At 39.2% G+C, this 20,492-nt stretch overlaps 1 protein-coding gene across 1 annotated transcript; it reads left to right on the top strand.

Moving 5' to 3' along the window:
• Nucleotides 1-16,446: 16,446 nt before the first annotated feature.
• On the top strand, nt 16,447-17,490 carry LOC142440260 (olfactory receptor 2G3-like). Its single transcript, XM_075542744.1, has one exon. It carries the CDS (start codon nt 16,447-16,449, stop codon nt 17,488-17,490), a length of 1,044 nt encoding a protein of 347 aa, XP_075398859.1.
• Nucleotides 17,491-20,492: the final 3,002 nt, after the last annotated feature.

Raw genomic sequence — 20,492 nt, 5'->3', positions numbered from 1 at the left:
CAACGAAAATAATTTTATGGTTGGGGAACTCAAGGTTTCAGTAGGTTACCTTCCTTGTTTTTGACTTGGAAGTGGAAATCCTTTGGGACTATTTTTTAGTTCAATATCTATGATCATTTTTTCTGGAGGAGGTTAAGTATTGATTACAAGTTTTCAAAGAATTGAAATTGTAAATGGAAGACTAGTCACTTTGGGGAAGGGTTTGGTTTGTAAGCAAGTCTGAGAGTGAGAGAAAACTCAATTCAAATTGGACCTTAATTCAAAATGAACTTTGGGCCTCTACTTTAATCTTACGTAAGTACAAAAACCATTTATTTTATTAATGTGACATTGTATGATATTCACCTTCCTGACACGATTGCTGAAGACAAAATGGATACATAAGCAAATGTGATGAAAAATTCTGATGGTACCTGGATTTTAAGAGATACAGCACCTGGGGTCTTAAAGGCTTGTCATTAAATAAGTGACCATCTATCAAGGAAGCAACAAAGCCCATATGGAAGAAGCACACCAGCCTCGGTGATCAAGAGATGTTGATGGAAATAAGTATAAAAAGTACAAAAACAAGCAGCCAAATTGATGTGAAGGAGCATGGATGTAGTAGAGACCCAAAAACCCAATTGTAAGATAATTGGACCCTCTCAGAAGGGGCACATGGAAGGCATGATAAATCCAAGGTACAGAATAGTATTGATGAAACACATAACTACCCTCTAGTTCTTTAATATTTCCCCCTTACAATTATGTTTTTTATTTGTTTGACCTCATTAATCATGTTAGACTTGCATGTGTATAATTAAGATTGTTTGATATATGAAGTGACGATAGGTAACTCTTCAGAAACAGTAACAGAAGTAATGGTTCCCTGAGGGTATGGGAAGATAGCGGGATTGGGACATTGGGCCCCCACAAATACTCCCTCAATGCAAGAACACTTTGTTTTATTAACCTCTCATTTCATGATGCTCACCGTCCTGACATGATCCCTGAAGACAAAGCGGGTGCATAAGCAAATGCAGTGAGGAAAGCTAATCATACCCAACTATCAAAAGACATAGCATCTTGAGTCTTAAAGGCCTGATGGTAAATAAATGGCCATCTACCTCAGAAGCAACAAAGCCGACATGGTAGAAGCACTTCAGCCTGTGTGATCACGACGTGTGGAAGGTATTAGATATCAGGCATCAAAGAACAAAAAATCATATCATTGTGAATGAGGGGCAGTTTGGAGTGGGTACCCAAAGCCCATCCCGTTACAGAAGGGTCGGGTAGGGAGGAGATGAGCCAGTCGGGGTGCGGTGTAAGAACAATGAAAATACAACTTTCCTCTAGTTCTTCAATGCTTCCTCCCCTCCACTGTCATGATCCCAATTCTATGTTAAAAATCTGGCTGGACCAGAGGATGTACACTGGTAAAGACAGGAACTGGAAACACCAGGAAACCATGACAGATGAATCTTTTAGGACCAGTGGTGAAAGTGCCGATACCGGCAGGGTAGAGGAAAGGTGGCGTATAAAAGGGGACCGGTTACAGGAATCGACATAAAACCCCTTTCCTGGGAGATGGAGGATGTTGGACAGTGTATGACATGAAAAAATAATAATGATTGTTAACTTATCAAGGGTTCATGGGGGTGGGAGAGGAGGGAGGGGAAAATGAGGGTACCAACAGCTCAAGTAGAAAGCAAAAGCTTTGATAATGTAATGATGAGGGCAACAAATGTACAAATGTTCTTGACACAATGGATTGATATATGGTTGTGATAAGAGTTGTTCAAGCCCCAGTAAAATGATTTAAAAAAGAGACAGGGGGAATCTGATAGTATTGATGACCGCATAATGCCACTCAAACTCAGTAAACAATAAAAGTGTATGTGAATGTATATATTGAATGGTGTCAGATATGGCAAATAAATAAGCATTCCTGGGGAATAGGATGGGGGAGCGAGGGGATAAAAGGAAGCTGGTATTATTGAGTTCAATAAGAAAAAATGTATTTTGAAACTTTGTGGTAGCAATTATATAATGCTGTTTGATGTAATTGAACTATGGAATATTATGGTGTCTGTAAGAGCTCCCAATAATTGACTTTTAAAAAAGAAGAAAGATTATACCCCCACAAAAGCCCTATGGTACAGTTGCACTCTGCAATGTATGGGATCACCATGAGTCGGAATTGATTCATTGCAATGGATATATTATAGTCAAATCACCATGCTGTATGATATATTCCATCGTCACACTTAATTGTTACAACATAAAAAAGTATTAGTCTCCTCCCCAATATTTTTATTGACCAAACACTAAAGATTTGATCATTACTGTGAATTGCTTGTTTCAAGATTTGTCCTCTTATTGGATGGCTAGGAGTTGGGTCTGGCCGGTGTTATTCCAAATCCCCAGGCAGCCCCTATCATATGTATTTCTTTAAGGCACTAACAGAACTGGTAGATCATAAAGTCTTAATGGAAGAAGCCGGCTCCCCCTCCCCCCTCCTGAATGATGTTAAGAATATATTCTTACAAGGATAAAACACAATGATCCCTATACGTTATTTGTTGCCTTTTTGTTCTGAGCGTATCAAACCTGCTAATTGGGTTGTGTTAGTCTGGGTACTTTAGAGAAACAAATCCACAGAAACTCATGTATAAGAGAGAATTTTGTATAAAGATTAAGTGCCCATCAAGAAAACATCCCAACCCAGTGCTTCCCAAGTCCACAAGTCCAACATTAACCCATATGTCCAACACCAATCCACAAAGTCCTCCTGCATCTCACAAAACAGACACAATGATGCCGACTGAAGGAGGAAAGCCAAGTCAGTGAACGTGTAAGCATTTCAGCACTGGCAGGAGTCTCCACACAGCTGCTCCAGCACGCAGGGCTGCATCAGGATAGGTCCATGTGACTTCTCCTCAGGGATGTCTTACAGGAAGTCATCCTTTCCAGCTAAAGCAGGGAACTGCATAAGGTAGCTGCACCCCAGTTGGACCATCAAAAGCAAGAGAGCCGAGAACTAGAAAGGCAAAGCTCGCTGAACCATTTATCCCTCTGCCCTTCAATTAACCCCACAAGTGTTTATTGGCCAGGTTGGCACAATAAACTAACTACCACATGGGTTCTGAGCTATAAATGATGGTTTATGTAGGATTTCAAATTGGGATTCTGAATTTCAGCATCGGTATTTTTTACCTAATGGGAAAGGTAGAATTATTTGACTGGAAGAACAGAATTGAACAAATTATTTTGTGGTTAAGGAGTTATTCTTTCATTTGACTTGCAGAGATTATGCCCACTTAGTTTTATGAAAGGAAGCACATCTCCTACGCAAACATTTTTCAGAGGCCACTGGCACATTTGGACATCAGTCATTACATTTTTGCAAGCCAGGTCCTGTGGGAAGTCAATGCCATCTCTATGGGAATCTGTACCCCTTGGGTCTCCTTGGAACTTCTTATCTGTGGCGGACACTAATTGATCCTCAGAGATCATGGGTCCCTGCAGCCATTCCAGAGCCCAGTAGTGATCCCCGTGTTCACTCAGTTGCCCATCTGTAATAGATTGAATTATAGTTACCCTAAAAAAATGTACTGCAACCTCTATGTCTGTGGCTATAATTCCATGTGGGAATGGGTTGGCTTTGTTACGTTAATGAGACAGAATTAGTGCAGAGTGTATCTTGAGTCCATTTTTTAGGATACTTCCATTGCTATGGAGTCGATTCTGACTCGTGGTAGCTCTATAGGACAGAGCAGGACTATTGCATGGGATTTCTGAGGCTGCGATCTTTACAAGAGTAGGCGACCCAAAGCAGACCTTTTGTGAATTGCTGACACTTCAGTCAATAACCAAGCACTTAACTACCGTGCTAATAGGGCTGTTTGTCTTGATATATAAGAGATTAAACAAGCAAACAGAGGAGAGATGAGGTAAGATAGATGTCAAGACACATGAGGTCTTCAAGGAACCAAGAAGGAGAAGCTGAAGAGATAAGGACCTTTCCCTACACCTGGTGCCTGGACTGTGGACTTGCAGCCTCATAAAGTGTGAGAAAATGAATGTGCTGGTAAAGCCATCCATTTGGGATATTTCTGCTATAGTATTACTAGGTAATTAAGATATTATGTGAGAGAGAAATTCTAAGGTTATTGGCCTGACTGGAGTAAAGAACCTAGTTTAGTTATAAAAAAAAGCTAGCTATTTCTAATGTATTGCTTTTTATTTTTCAGATTATAAAATTTAAATGGGATACTGAGCTAGGAATAATGGTGCAGGTAGGATTTAAAATTGGGACTTTTCAATTGAAAAAAGAGAAAGAACTGGAAGTTGAGTGAGTTTGGCTCTCAAGAGAAAAATTAAAGGATGACATAATGAGATTTTAGGAATATCTCAGTGATTACCAGAGAACGTAGTTAATATATGTATATATATAAAATCTTCCTTAATTTATTACTTATTATATCTTAAAATGTTTTTATTGTATTTTACTAGTATCTCTGGTAATTAAAATCATAGGAATTGCAAAGGAAGGGTTATTTAATGAAAGGGCAAGTCAGATATATTCCTCTCAGAACCAGTAACAAAAGAGAACACATCAATCATCCAGGAGGTGGCGATGGTTATAATGGTGAGTGGTGTATGTTTGTGTGTGTGTGTGTGTGTGTGTGTGTGTGTGTGTGTGTGTGTGTGAGAGAGAGAGAGAGAGAGAGACAGAGAGAGAGAGAGAGAAGAGGAGAGGAGGGATGATTAAGTGTGCACATATAGGAGATAGACGTAAACGTGATCTCTCAGAAATCCATTGTTCAGCGGACTGAACATCAGGACCATCAGGACCTGAGGTAACACTCACCCGGAGATGAATTTCATGGCCCAGGGGAACACTTCTCTCCACTGCAATCTTCACCCTTTCAGATGTGGGGGGGGGGGGGGAAATGCTAAACGTCTCCTCAAACACTGTTCTTATAGCTGAATGCCCTTAGCCATAGGGTTATATTCTTCTGTTGGGGCCACTATAGAAATAGATTGGAAAAAAGATAGAAGGAAGTAAAGAAGGTTGGGAGGAAGAAAGAAAGAAAACGGTTGGGAGGGAAGAAATAGATTGAGCACTAAGGGAACTTTTGTCCTCATTGCGCTGACTGGTCACCGACTTTTGGTAGTGGAGGTCTCATGTTCAGCATGGGATGTTGTCCCTTGGTTTCTCAGCTTTTAGAAAAAGATGTAACACTCTTCCCCACTTGATTCTGGGAGCATCAGAAGATATTTGGAAACATCAGAAGAATACGTATGGGTGTATCTTTATAAATTTGAGCTCAGGGCACTCTATACAACTTCCATGAGAAAAATTTATGCAGGATTACCTGAGGAATATTTCTTTCTACTTTTTCTGTCAAGCCAGCTTCATTTGATCCTTGCTGATCCTTTTATGAAATTGGATTGTGTTTTGACAGTTTCCCATCAACATATATTAAAAGAAACACAACTATCAAACGTATGGTTCTGCTTGCTGTAAGGACTCCGAGACTCTGTTAGGAACAGCCGTCACACATCTTTCTCTCTGGTATTATTATCAAGAATATTCATGCACCTTTTGAGCTACTTTGATTTTTCCCCCTTTATTTAAAAAACTCACAGACACTGTACTTTATGAAGTTAATATTGTGTCCCTCCATATTGGGCTCTCGAAATCCCAAGATCTGAAGTCATATCTCATGTGTACAAATGTATAACACCTTTCAGGATTCCATCTTGGGCTATAGTCTATCTCTTAATCCCTGATTCTCACTTCACCAGTTCCCTTGTCCACATAGCTAAAATGTTATTATCATGCATTCTTGACACTACTTAATTGCTTCTTTGAATGACATGGAGGATTTAAAGTAAAACATTTTACTCACCCTTTACCTGAGGGCGTGGCTAGGTCCCATTACCTTTCATTTCTTTTAAATTAGTGAACCAAAGTTTTACTTCACTGTTTTGCAAGATGCCATCAAGTGATTTTCAATTCATTTTGACCCCATCACAGAGTATTACTACTTCTCCTTCTTCTTTTTGCTCACAATCATGGGTTTATCAGGATTGAAAAATAATAAGAATAGAGTTCTTTTGTCTACAGCTATTCTTCCCAGCCATGCCATTAGGCGTCTTTCTCTCTGGTCTTCAGTCTTTCAGCCACTAAGCCTTTTGTTCTCTGCCCCTCTCTTCTAGTGCTGATAAATGCCCCAAAGGACACCCCATTCCGCAAGCCTGCCTCGTGCTCAGAAGCAGTAAAATGTACCCATTCCATGAGCCAGAATCCCATCAGTCTGTCTCCGTCTCAGTGTACAGCTCCTGGTCCCTCTGCTGTCTATACTCTTTTTTTTTTTTTTTTTTTTGGAGACAAGACAAAGTCATTTTTATTTAGAGGGGAAAAAAACAGCTGCATAATACAAAGTTAGATATAATCTCACAAAAAAACCGTCTGTGTGGGGAGGGCTGTGGCCAGTACCAGGGCCAAGGGAGTGCCGGCTGCCGCCAGGAGCTACCTTGCAGCTGTCACGCCCAGGCTGGCTGGCCTGTCCCAGGAGGTGAGGGCAAAGGGCATGGCAGTTCTCGAAGAACTGCTTTAAGATAAACTCTAGCTGGCACTCAGGGGGCTCTGGCACCACTTATTGGGAAAGATCTGCGCAGAGAGGAGGGCAGAGGGCCCTGTAAGCAGCGGTGTGTGGCTGTCTATGCTCTTTCATGAGGGGATCTCACATTTGTTTCGCTGGTGACTTTCTTCTTATTCTTTTTAAAAATTGTTTTATTGGCATACACTTCACCTATCATACAATTCAATCCTTCAGCCACAGTAAGAAGATTTGGGCAATCATCACCACGGTTCATTTCAGAGGGTGTAACTGCTCCATGGGATTTTTTTGTTTGTAATCTCAACAGAAGCCAGCTGACAGATCTTCCTCTTCCAGCGTGGCTGGGTGGGTTGAAGTGCCAACTTTTTGGGTGGCAGCTGAGTGCTGACCGTTTGTCCCATCATGGCTCCTTTCTCTCTTTCAGTTTACCAGATTTTAATTTTAAAAATATGCTTAATTTGGAATTTGTGGGTAGATGAAACTGATAAGCACTTGACTATTATCCAACTTTTGGTGGTTTGGAAGACCAGAGTGGAGAATGGTTTCTGATAGGTCACAGCAGTTCTACTGTGTACAAATGGAGTTGCAATAAGTAGCAATTGAATCCACAGCAATAACAACTGCTTAATTCTAACATGTATATTACATTAAAAAACACCCTCCATTCTTGAGTCCATGCATAGCCATCTCCAATTTTAACTTCTGAATAGCAACTGTCCCTTAATGTTGTAGATGTTATTTTGATCTGCCAACACTGCAGTCCCTGATACCCAAGTGGACACCCACACCATTGACTTATCTCAGAAAACAGATTCAATCATGACTGAGGTAGTTTGGCAAGGAGAGGGTGTAAGAAATGCCTCTACAGATTAAAGTAGTGGGGGGAAAGGGGAGTTTCAAGTACTATAATAAAAGATAAGTCCTGCCTATCTTTCCTTTCACTTAAAAAAAATGTAATAATCCTCATCTACATAAAAGAATATACAGCGAGAAATTTCCTTCTTTGTCTGATCTCCAGCCTCTTGGTTCTTTCTCGTCCCCCAGTCCCATCCCAGGCAGTCAATGTTACCTTTTGGATAAATTTCCAGAAATTTTTACATATTGAAATGGATACATGAGTGCTTTAAAAATCTTCTGGAAAAATTCTATTATCTTTTCATTCCATTTTCCATGAGCTTGTGAAACATTTTTACATTTGCCGGCCAAACATTCTCTTTCTTTTTTTGCATTTTCCTCTCTAATAACACATAATTTACTAGTGTACTGCAATTTTGTCACATTAGTATATTGAAGAGCATTCCAGTTCATTTTTTTCATATTGATGATATTTTGTCTACAAATTCAATAATTATTTAGCAGCCAATTGTGTTTGTAGATGCTTAGGTTCTGTCCTGTCTTTGATCATGAGTCACTTAACCCCCTTACCTAACTGTTCAACGTATCTTCAAAGACCTCAAAGCCAAAGTCAGCCAGTTGCTGTGGTGTGGATTGTGACTCATGGTGGCCCCATGTGTGTAACAGTAAAACTGTGCTCTGTAGAATTTCAATGCAAGACTTTTCCTGAAATGGATCATTAATCTTTCTTCTGAGGCACCTCTGGGTATCGAGAGTCACCAACTTTTTGGTTAGCAAAACTGTTTGATCCGTCAGTTAAATTTACCAAGCAGTATCACAGTGTTAATAGCTCTGCGCCAGTTTTTGTTAGGATATGACATGCTACTTAAGTCCACCTAGTGATTAAATTATTAAATCGACACCTTTTATTTTAGAAATGTTTTGTAATGTTGTGCTTTAAACTGTTTTTCTATTCTTGCAAGGTGTTTGTTACATTTAAGAAGTTTTCATAATTCTGCACCATGAGTGCTCTATCACACATTGCATTTTCAGAAAGACAGATATGTGTATAAATATTCTATATCAAAGATATAGCTACAGATATAGATAGTTAGATAGATAGATAGATAGATAGATAGATAGATAGATAGATAGATAGATACAAACATGGGTATATTCCCTGTGTTAGTCCAGGTTTAATAGGGAAACAAATCAGGTAACATTCATGTAAGAAAGAGTTTTATGTCAAGAAGTAATTGTAAAACAAGAAAGGGTCCTAACCCTGTCCAACTCAAGTCCAGTACTAGCCCATGCATCTGACACTGGTCCCTAAGTTCCTCTTCAGACTCACACATCCTATGCAATGACGCAGAATGCAGGACGATCTCAGGCTGGTGGCGCAAGAGTTGTGAGAATCCAAGGTCAGTAGAAACATGGCAGGGCAGCAGGAACTCCCAGGATGGCCAACAGAGTCCCAGCGAGCAGAAAGGCAGAGAAGAAGGAAGCTCCCAGGGTCCTCTTTTCTATAAGGCCACATCCCCAAGGAGGTGCCATCACACTGTGACCTGAGTGACAGGGTGGATTCACCCCTACACTTTCATACATCTTGAAGTTCATATAACGTCATCTAACTACCACAGACTGTTTACAGTAGTAGAGAGCCCGGTCTTTCTCCTGCGGAGCGGGTGCTGGTTTCCAACCACCGCCTTGCAGACTATAGCCCAACTCGTGACCACCATGCCACAGGACCCCTTTCTCACAACAGTGCTCTCACAGAATAGTCACCCATCTGTGATTGGCTTATTTCACAATGTCCGTCAGGTTAATCCATTATATTAGGTGTTTTAGACTCATCGCTAGTCTTTAGCATAGTCCATTGTTCAGATGTACCATACTTTGTTTATCTGTCCTTCCAGTGATGAGCATTTCGATGGTCTCCATCTTTTTGTTACTGTGAGTCATGCTGCAGTGATCATGGGATTACAGAATCTATTCTGGCTGCAGCTCTTATTTCTCTAGGATATATATCAAATAGAGGGATTTCTGGCCCACATAGCCGTTCTATTTCCACCTTTGTAAAGAATGACCATTCAATTATCTACAGAGGTTGCACCATTTTCCAGTTCCACTCTCAGTGTAGGAGGGTTCCAGTCTCTTCACACTCTAGCAGCATCTGTTGTGTTCTTTGCTATTCATGCTGGGTGAGATGGTATCTCATTTTGTGTGTCTGTGTGTCAGTATGGATGGTGCTCTTGGATGTGTTGGCCAGCAAAACCCAAGGTCAGCAGTTCAAATCCACTAGCCAATGCAAGGGAGAAGGTTGAGGCTATCTGCCCCCTAAAGATTTATAGCTTTAGAAACTCTGTATAGGGTCTCTGTGAGTCAGACCTGCCAGAATGCGAGTGCGTTAATGTTTAATGCTTGTGACCCTGAATGTCTTCTTTGGTAAAGTGTCTGTTCATGTCCTCTGCCAATTAAAAAAATTGTATTATTTGTCTTTTATACTGAGTTGTTGAAATTTTCTATAAATTTTAGGGATTAGTCCTTCTTTGCTATGCCATTGCCAGTTTCCCCTCTAATCTGTGCGCTTTTTTCTTTTACTGTTCTGGTGAAGTCTTTTGCTATACAAAAGGGACTAATTATTAATTTTTGGAAGTCCCAGTTATTTAGTATATCCTCTGTTTTGCATGTTTTCCATTATGTTTGGTAGTGTGTTTCAATGTTGTTTTCATTGGCACCATGTCTATGCACCTGGAAAAGGAAACAGTACATGAGAAAACTTCTTCATAGAGAAATATCTTAATTGAATATATTTTAAAAGCTTAATTGAGAATTAAGTGGGGGGTTAGTTTCAGATAATCATCTTTGTATTCAACAACTCAAACTAGCTATCAAAACCCCCAAAACTTGCCCCCATCCTCATTTTCCTTTCTCCCTCTGGTAGAACACTATCCTCAATTTCACCCAAGTTGACACCTGTTTGCCCTCTAGTCTATGCACCCTCTTACTTACCTCCCCCTCCTGGTAACCATCTAAGTCTTTATTATGGTATAAAAAACTTTGTCTTAATTTTATTCAGTATAATTTTGGATCATATAATAATTGTCTTTTTTATAATTGACTGACTTCACTCCGTGTGTTCTCCCAATCAATCTCTGCCATAAGGTGTTTCACAGTTTCATCACTATACTTTAACAATGCGTAGTATTCCTCTGTGTATGTGTAGCAAGCTGTGGAGTTTTCCACAGTATGGAATAACACCTACAGAATTAGTGTCTACTCCTCTCTGAACTCTGGGGAGAATTTCTTGTGGTAAGTCATCTGGTGCTGGATTTTTTTAAAAGTTTTTTTAATGACTAATCTACTTCTTTTGTTACAGGATAGAGAAGCACTGTCTCTGGATTTCTGAGACAGTAACAGTTTATGGGAGTAAAAGTCTCATCTTTCTCCTTTGGAGCTGCTCGTGGTATTGAACTGGCCTTATCATTACCAGCCCAATATGGTACCCCCTCCACCATCACCAACAACCCCCTCTGCTATTGTAGGTAATACTGTGTTTCTAGAAATTTGTCCACTAAGTTTTCAATTTTGATGGAGTATAGTCTTTCATAGAATTATTATCTTTTCTATTTCATTCAGTTATGTTGTGATGTTGCCCCTTTTGATTCCTATACTATGTATTTGATTCTTTGTTTCCCTTTCCTTTGTTAAGTTCTGACCATAGGTTGTAAATTTTTTAAATTCATTCAAAGAACCAACTTCTTGTCTTGTTGATTTTTTTTCTATTGCTACTCTGTTTTTGTTTAATTTATTTCTGCTCTGATCTTTATGATGTCTGCTGGTGAATGAAGGCTTATTTTGTTATTCTTGTTTTAATTGTTGAAGATTCTGGCCTAAGGTGTTGAATTTAGTTCCCTCTTCGTTTTTGGTGTGTGCATTTACTGTTATACCTTGTCCTCCGTATACTGTTTCTACTGTCCCAAAGTTTTTGGTACATTGTAGTTTTGTCTCTTTTTTTGTATCAAGAAAATATGAAAGTTCATTTCTAATTTCTTCAATTACCCAGTAATTTTTAAGCAGACTGTTGTTCAGTTTCCATGCATTTGATTCTTTTTTCCCTTGGTTTTCCTACTCTTCTTTTCTAATTTATATGGGTGTGGTTTGAGAAAATGGTTTGTAGTGTCTCAATGCTTTAAATGTACTAATGTTTGTTTTGTGACCTAACATATGGTCCATTCTGGAGATTTCTCCATAAACACTAGAAAAGAATGTGTATTGAGCTATTTGAGTGCTCTGCACACATCTAAGAAGTTTATTAATTGTGTTGTTTATTTCTGTGTCTTTACTGATTTTTTCCCCTTTCTTCTTGGTTCTGATCTATTCTTCCTTGCATTGAAGTATCCTATTATTATTTCTATTCCTCTCTTCAATTTTGTAAGTTTGATGAACATATTCGGAAGGTCTTCTTTGGGTCCATATGTATTTATTATGGTTAGGTCTTCTTGTTCTATGTCCCTTTCATTATTATCCAGTGTCTTTCTTTGTCTTTCATGATGGGTTTCGCCTCATTGTCCATTTTACAATAGATTAATATTGCTACTCCTGCATTTAATTTTTTTCATTAGCCACCTACGTACTTTGATTTTTAGTCTATTTTTAATCTTTGTGTCTAAGGTGTGTTTCTTGTAACCAGCATATTGATTGGCCCTGTTTTCTTACCCAAGCAGCTAGTCTTGCTAACCTCTGTTTCTTGATGGGTGCATTTAATCCATTTACTTTCAGTATCTTTATTGATGTGAGTTTGTTGCTCTCATTTTGCTCTTCGTGTTTGTGTGCATGTGCATGTATGTGTCTGTGTAGTGTGTTATTGGTTTATTTGTTCTTCATAAATTTCTGTGTTGTGTTCCATTTGTAGGTTTTCTTTTCCCCTTTTGTTTGCTGTTATTTTATTTTCTACCAGATTTTGTAATTTTGTTTTTTAGTTTTATGAGGTTTTGTCATTTTCTTTGATATTCCTTGTTTCCTATGATTTTCTCCTGAAGTTTAAAACCACTGGTTCTCTATTGAGAACTCCACATCTTCCTTTCCCTTGGATTGTTTTGTATCTACACTTTCCCTCTGTCTTTTTTGTAATTGTCTTCATTGTGAATTTATATTGCTGGTTCCCTGTTTTAAATCTTGTGATATTTTTTTGACTACTGCTTTAAATGGGTTGATTTGGGGGATGTGGTGTCTTGTATGTATAGCTCAGGTTTATATCTTCTGTTATTGAATTTCTGTGAAAATATTTCTTCTTAATATTTTTTATAAGATTGTTCTTACTTTTATAAATTCCTTTAATTTTTCCTTCTATTTTCTCTCCCCCATATTTGAAGGATAATTTGTGGGGGATATAAAATTCTGGTTTTCAATATTTTTCTTTCAGATTTTTATATGTGTCATTCTAATGGCTTCCTTTCTACATGATTTTTGTTGAAAGCGCAAGGTTCTCATTGGTTTCCCTTTGTAGTAACTTTTCTTCTTTCCCAAGGTGCTCTCAGAATCCTTTCTTTGTCCTTGATATTGGAAAGTTTGACTATGATATGTTATGATGATTTTCTTTTGGAATCTCTCCTGCTTGTTACACTTTCAGTTTCTTAAACAGTTACATTCTCTTTCTTTATGATTGTGTTAGTCTGGGTACATTAGAGAAACAAATCCACAGAAACTCATATGTATAAGAGAGAGTTTATATGTAAAGGGTAAGTTCACATCAAGAAAACATCCCAACCCAGTGTTGCCCAAGCCCACAAGTCCAACATTAGCCCATATGTTCAACACCAATCCACAAAACACACACAACGACGCTGACTGCAGGAGGAAAGCTGACTCAGTGAATGAGTAAGTATTTCAGCACTAACAGGGGTCTCCACACAGATGCTCCAGCACCCAGGGCTGCATCGGGGGAGGTCCATGTGGCCTCTCCTCAGGGATATCTTGCAGAAGTGAACATTGCCAGCTGAAGCACGGAACTGGCTAAGGAAGCTGCACCCTGGTCTGACAATCACAAAGCCAGAGACCCAAGAACTAGAAAGGCCAGGCTCACTGAGTTATTTATCTCTCCAGCCTTCAATTAACCCCACATGTGTTTATTGGCCAGGCTAGCCCAACTATCTCAATGATGTTAGGAAAGTTTTCTTTCAGAAATCTTTGGATTGTTTTCTGTGAGTTTTTTGTTTGTTTGTTCCTATTCTGGAGCACCAATGAGGCATAAGTTATTGTTATAGTCTCACACAGTTCTTAGAATTTCTTTTGCTCTTTTTGTAGATTGTTATTCTTCTAGATTAGAGTCAAGAGATTTGTCTTCCAGCTCATCATTTCAGTCTTCCTTTGCTTCAATGCTACTACTCTATTTTTAAAGTGTTGTTTAATTCTATTATTTTATTAATAATTGTCTACATTTCTCTCTTTATCTTTTTGGTATGGTTTCTAAATTTCCATTTATTTTTCCTGTAGTTCTCTCTATTTTTTATCAATTTCTGGAAGGTACCTGAAAAATTTTCTGAATTCCTTTTCTGGTAGTTCCTCTGATTTTTATGCTCCAGGAAGCTCTTTTAGTCATTATTTGTGCCAGTCTGTCTCGCTTCTCTGTGAGAATTAAAGTTGTCTATGTCTCTGAGACACAGTGACACAACTGTTGGAGGTGTCAGAATCAATGGGTCCTGTAGAGACAGGTGACTCAGTCAAAAGGTCTGAAGAAAGAATTGTTTAAAAAGCGAACATTGTGAACAAATTTTTAAAAATCCAGAGTAAATTCAAAGAGATAGGATTATTTCCTATCTCTTACATCCTATGTCTCTCCACTGGTGGTTGATCAAAATATCAAAAGAGAACTGTGCACATGTAAACGTGTGCACACACACATACACACACACACACAAATGGCTGTTCTTTTTTCCCTCAGACTCATGTTCTATGACTCCTCGTTTAGACTCCTGGGGAGTAAGCAGGTCAGAGAGTGGATTTTAGATTGTACAGTAAGTAGATCATTGGACCTTGATGCTAATTTGTTCTAGAAGGGGCATCCAGATGTGATGCAGTCGAGTTCCGTATCAGTTTTTCCCACAAGAAATAACTGAAAACAGATTAATCTGTTCTTGACCACCAATTGTTTACCCTAACCTTTCCTTTGATATAAAACATTACACAGAAATTTCAAAGTAATTATGTCCAGCATTAAATAATATAATTTAAATAAGAAACACAATATTTAAAAAGTTTTTAACAATTAAAGTATGGTCCATTATTGAGATTTATGAGGATCTGTATCTATGGACACTATGTGGAGAGGAGATATATAGAGAGAGTCATTGTTTGGAAAGAGAATCCTATGCCATAAAATCAACTGCTTATCAGAAGTTTTAAAAAATTTTTTTCCTTCTTTGACTTTCCTTCACTAGGACCTGGCTGGCTCTCCCTTTAAAAAAAATCTGTCTAATGTGGTCTGCTGTTGGCATTTCCTTAACTGTTTTCTAAAAGGGTTTACTAAATTATCATCAGCAATATCGATAACACAGTTAACCATTTCCATATCATGATGATTCTTTCTAAAAACTCTTCCTTAGGACCCATGTCTTTTTATCTAAAAACAGTACAAAAAGTCACAAAAACTAAGAAAATTAAAGCAAAGCGCTTATAACATAACCGTAAAATGTTTAAACAATGCATGCTAGCAACATCAACTAACACATAGTGAAAGAAACACAACTGCCTGTGTGCACAGAAATCACATGTATTGCGTTGGATTCTGATGTTTTGTTCAAGCTCTGATGAAAAATTTTCTCCACGTTTGCGTTGAAATCCAATTATGATGCGGTCAAATACTGGGTTTCTCCTGTATTATCCAGCAAGCAGCATAGACTACTCCTGCGCATTTGTTTAAAAATGCAAATTCTCTGTCGCAGACCACAATTACTGCATCAGCAATATTGGAGGGAGGGCGCAGTGATTCGTGCTTTAACAGGGTCTTCTGATGAGTCCGTTGCGTCCATGCTGGAACCACTGCCATTACATTTCTTCACTTGGGCTTTTTTTTGTTTTGTTTTTTGATAAAAATTAAGCCCTAGTAGGGATTGAATGAACTTGTTATGTGAAGATTCTGAAATAAAGGGTGCTATATATTTTTAGATATTGTTTTCTACTGTAAAAGGGGAATCGATTTGAAAGAGAATAGCTTAATAGGTAATCAAAAATTAACTTAAGAATTTAAATAAACATTTCTACTAAAGGTTGCAAGTCACGGAAATTGCTCAACTCATTTAGTTGGTTCTGCAGAAATATAACTATCAGTCTTCCACTGACGTATTTTATATAGATATAATAAAGTGAGTATCAGTACAGCTGTGAAGGCATGCTGCAGACAGGGCAGGAAGGGTTCATCTATTCTTTCCACAGCAGGTTATTGGGATCAACATTGTCAAATTGATGAAAAATTGTCAAAACCAGTCATTTTCTTTTCCCTCTCCAGCTACCTCTTTGAGCCGCATCTATATTTCATCAGCACAGAGTTCTCCAAATTTGGGACCTGGATAAAGTCACCTTATTCAGTATATTTTAGATAAAGTTACATCTTTGACCTCATTGGAGGCTCTGATGATTTGTTTGATGATCAATTGACAATTGGATAAAAGTGCATGGGACATGGGTTGAAAGTGCTTCTATGAAGGACAAGGTTCTGAGCAGTTTGTAGACAGGAACACAGAGAAAAGGGGGGAGGAAGAGTTGTGGCATGAGACCATAGTGATTCCTGCAGATGTGTGTTCACTTTCTCCTCTGCTTTTGTCATTTTCTATAGTTTATGAGATTCCTAAAGTAGTCACCTGTCTCCTGCTAGGCAAAAGAAAAGACATAATCATGAATTTTCATTTAAAATAGTTAGAGGGAACATTCTCATCCAGGAAAGGCAGAACACAATGCTGAAATTATGTCCTCTTTCTCTTCTTCACAGGCCACTCAGGAGGTGATGGGAAGAGATAATTCTACTTCTGGAGGAGACTTCATCTTGGTAGGCTTTTCGGAGCAGCCATGGCTAGAAAAGATCTTGTTTGTGTTCATCTTGATATTTTACCTTCTTACAGTCATGGGTAATGGGACCATTATCCTGGTATCCCACCTGGACTCCCAGCTCCACACACCTATGTATTTTTTCCTCACTCACCTTTCCTTTATTGACCTCACACATGTGACCTGCATCAGTCCTCAGATGCTGTTCAACCTTGCGGGGTCAGACAAGTCCATCAGTTTTGTAGGCTGTGTGGTCCAGCTTCTCATCACCCTGGGTCTGGGGGGCACGGAGTGCATCCTTCTGGCCATGATGGCATATGATCGCTATGTTGCTGTCTGTCAGCCCTTGCACTATGTCACCCTCATGCCACCACAGCTGTGCTGGACATTGGCCAGCATATCCTGGGTTGTTGGTTTCAGTAACTCATTGATACACACCCCTATCACAATGACCTTTCCCCGATGTGGCCACCATCGGATAAACCATTTTTATTGTGAGACGCCCCCAGTGCTGCAGCTGGCCTGTGTGGACACCGCAAGTTACAGGAAGGAGATTACAGTGCTGAGTAGTGTCTTCCTTGTATTTCCTCTCTCACTAATCTTAGTCTCTTATAGTCGAATTGCCCATAGTGTGTTGAAGATGAAGACACCTGGGGGGCGACAGAAGGCCTTTGGGACCTGTGGCTCCCATCTTATGGTGGTGTCTATCTTCTACAGTACTCTCATCTATATGTACATGGCCCCAAAGCCAAAGCTTTCTCAAGATGTGACCCAGTTTGTGGCACTCCTGTACAACTTGACTCCACCTGTAATGAATCCAGTAATCTATACCTTGAGAAACAGAGATGTCAAGGAAGCAATAAGGAAGCTGGTGATGAGGATAGAAAAAAGGAGGACACAGACTTTTCATAGATTTCCCTATATTACAGAAAAGGAAGACATTTCCACAGGAAATTTGGGAGGATGCTATGGATTTGGGATTGAGTATTGGGCTTGTCAATGACTTTGCAATCTGTCACAGTCTCTCTGTGAGTACCTGTCTGCCTTTTAATGGTGACTTTGATAGTTATGCGTGTGATTTGGAGGAACAAGTATCTATGTGTAGAATTTCTTTTTGTGACTAAAAAATTCAAACAAGACAAGGCCCCTAACATTGTGAATTTCTTAAGGTTTGTCTTCTTATATTTTCTGCTTCTAGTCCAATTTTTTCTTCTTCGGTATCATTTTTTTCTTTATTCTGTTTTCATTCCATTAATCAACCCTCCATGTGTTTCTTTCTCATGCCTTATATGAATCAACTACCTGAAAAATCTTTATTTTTGTTATCAATATTACACTTACTAAGAATTTTTAGAGATAAATAGTTCTAAAAACCACACTAAAATGAACAGGATAGTCCTCCCATCCAATTCCTTTCCATCAAAAATAATAACTTTCAGCCTTTTTAATTTGTAATAACTCTCTTTGTATTTATTAGGGAATCTCAGCAATTCATATAACCTATTGCTTAAATTTTCCATTTTAAGCATTATCCTCTCAATTACAAATGGAAATACAGGTTCTCTGTTCCAACCCCACCCCATTAACACAGTCTCCATATCTCCATCCTTTCAGTGTAAACTGGTCTTGATCAATACATATATTTTGTGAATTACTATGACTCTGAATGCTCATTAAAATTTGGCTACTTGGCAAATTGCAGTAGCTCCAGATTTCTTTTAAAAATTATTGCTTTATGCTGGCAGTAAATTATAAACTTTTTCAATTTTTTTTTCCTTGTTTAGTTTCTAAGTACAACACTGAGGTAGTCTCAAAGGTCTTGGGTAACAAATTACCACAAACTAGGTGACTTATGGAGGAGACCTGGTATCAAACAGGTTAAGAGTTCAGCTGTCAATCAAAAGATTGGTGGTGTTAACCAGCCAGTGGATCTGTAGGAGAATGATTTAACAGTTGGCATCCATAGATTGCAACAATGGAACTCCAAGGGGGACATTTCTACTTGCTTGCCTTGAGTTTGGGCTTCATGGCTCAGAACATCGGCTGTTCCTTCTTTTAAAGTGTTGTAGCTCCCTGAGTCTTAAACCAAGTCATCAGTAGGGCAATGCTCCCTCGAAATCCCTGGAGGAAGACCCTCCCTTGTCCCTTCCAGCTTCTGCTGGTTCTGTTGTTCATTGACATGTGTCAATGCTTCCAATTGCTTCCTCTATTTTCTTTTCTTAAAAAAAAATCATTTTATTAGGGGCTCATAAAATTCTTATCACAATCCATAAATACATCAGTTGGGTAAAGCACATTTGTACATTAATTGCTCTCATCATTCTCAAAACATTTGCTCTCTACTCAAGCCCCTGGCATCAGGTCCTCATTTTCCGCCCCCCTCTCCACAACCCCCTCCCTCATGAACCCTTGATAATTTATAAATTATCATCTTGTCATATCTTGCTCTGTCCCACATCTCCCTTCCCCAAATTTTATATTGTATGTCCCCCAGGGAGGAGGTCACATATAGATCCTTGAAATCAGTTCCCCCTTTCCAACCCACCCTCTTTATGCCCTCCCAGTATCGCCACTCACACCACTGGTCCTGAGGGGATCATCCGCCCTGGATTCCCTGTGTTTCCAGTTCCCATCTGTACCAGTGTATTTCCTCTGGTCTAGTCAGACTTGCAAGGTAAGATCCAGACCATAACAGTGGCCGGGGGTGGGGGGGGGGGAAGGAAGCATTTAGGAACTAGAGGAAATTTGTATTTTTCATCAATGCTACATCGCACCCTGACTGTCTCGTTTCCTCCCCAAGACCCTTCTGTAAGGGGATGTCCAGTGACCTACAAATGGGCTTTGGGTCTCCACTCCACACTCCCCCGCTCATTCACTATGGTAAGATTTTTTTTTTCTGATCATGCCTGATACCTGATCCCTTGACACCTTGTGATCACACAGGCTGGTATACTTCTTCCATGTGGGCTTTGTTGCTTCAGAGCTAGATGGCTGCTTGTTAGCCAGGAACCATCAGCTTTCTTTGGCACATTTGCTTATGTACCCAGTTGTCTTCAGCAATCGTTTCAGGGGGGTGAGCAAACAATGATATGATTTTTTTTTATCTTAAATGACTGATAACTGATCCCTTCAGCACCTGTGGTTACACAGGCTGGTGTGCTTCTTCCATGTGAGCTTTATTGCTTCTGAGCCAGATGCTGCTTGTTTACCTTCAAGCTTTTAAGACCCCAGACGCTATATCTTTTTATAGCCGTGCACCATCAGCTTTCTTCACCACATTTAGTTGTTCACCCACTTTGTCTTCAGTGGTTGTGTCCAGAAAGTGAGCATCATAGAATGCCAATTTAATAGAAGAAAGTATTCTTGCATTGAGGAAGTACTTGAGTGGAGGTCCAATGTCCCTCTGCTACCTTAATACTACCCTGTAAATATATGCACATAGATCTATTTCCCCATCCTCAAGTATAAATATATTTGCATATGTACATGTCTTTATCTAGACCTCTATAAATGCCCTCTGCCACCCAGCTCTTTCCTCTATTTCCTTTGACTTCCCTCCTGTTCTACAATAATGCTCAGTGCCCACCAGGGTTTCAGCAATTCCTCTTAATTACATTACCCTTGATCATGCCCAACCAGGCCTCCCACACCTCCTGACCACCGATTTGGATCACTTGTTGTTTCCTTGTCCCTGGGTTTATTAACACCACTACCCCCCCCCCACCACCACCACCTCCCCTTCTCCCATGTCCCCATGGAACTATCGGTCCCGTTGTTTTCTCCTCCAATTGTTCATACAGCCTATCTTATTTAGACAGACCTGCGGAGATAGTAACATGCACAAAAACAAGACAGAGCACAACCAAGCAACAATATACAACAAAACAATGATAAAACCCAAACAAAGCAAAACCAAACACAACAAGAAAGAAAAGCATGTAGTTAGTGCAAGGATTTTTTTGTTGGCCTTTAGGATTGTTTTCCAGTTCAGTCTGTTGGGGTACC

Source organism: Tenrec ecaudatus, chromosome 2, assembly GCF_050624435.1.
Source record: "Tenrec ecaudatus isolate mTenEca1 chromosome 2, mTenEca1.hap1, whole genome shotgun sequence".
Lineage (NCBI taxonomy): Eukaryota > Metazoa > Chordata > Mammalia > Afrosoricida > Tenrecidae > Tenrec > Tenrec ecaudatus.
The sequence above is the reverse complement of the archived record's forward strand: the minus strand, read 5'-3'. Positions and strand labels throughout refer to the sequence as shown.

Coding starts and splice junctions, on each gene's coding strand:
- LOC142440260 (XM_075542744.1), top strand. CDS start 16,447: ATGGGAAGAGATAATTCTACTTCTGGAGGAGACTTCATCTTGGTAGGC.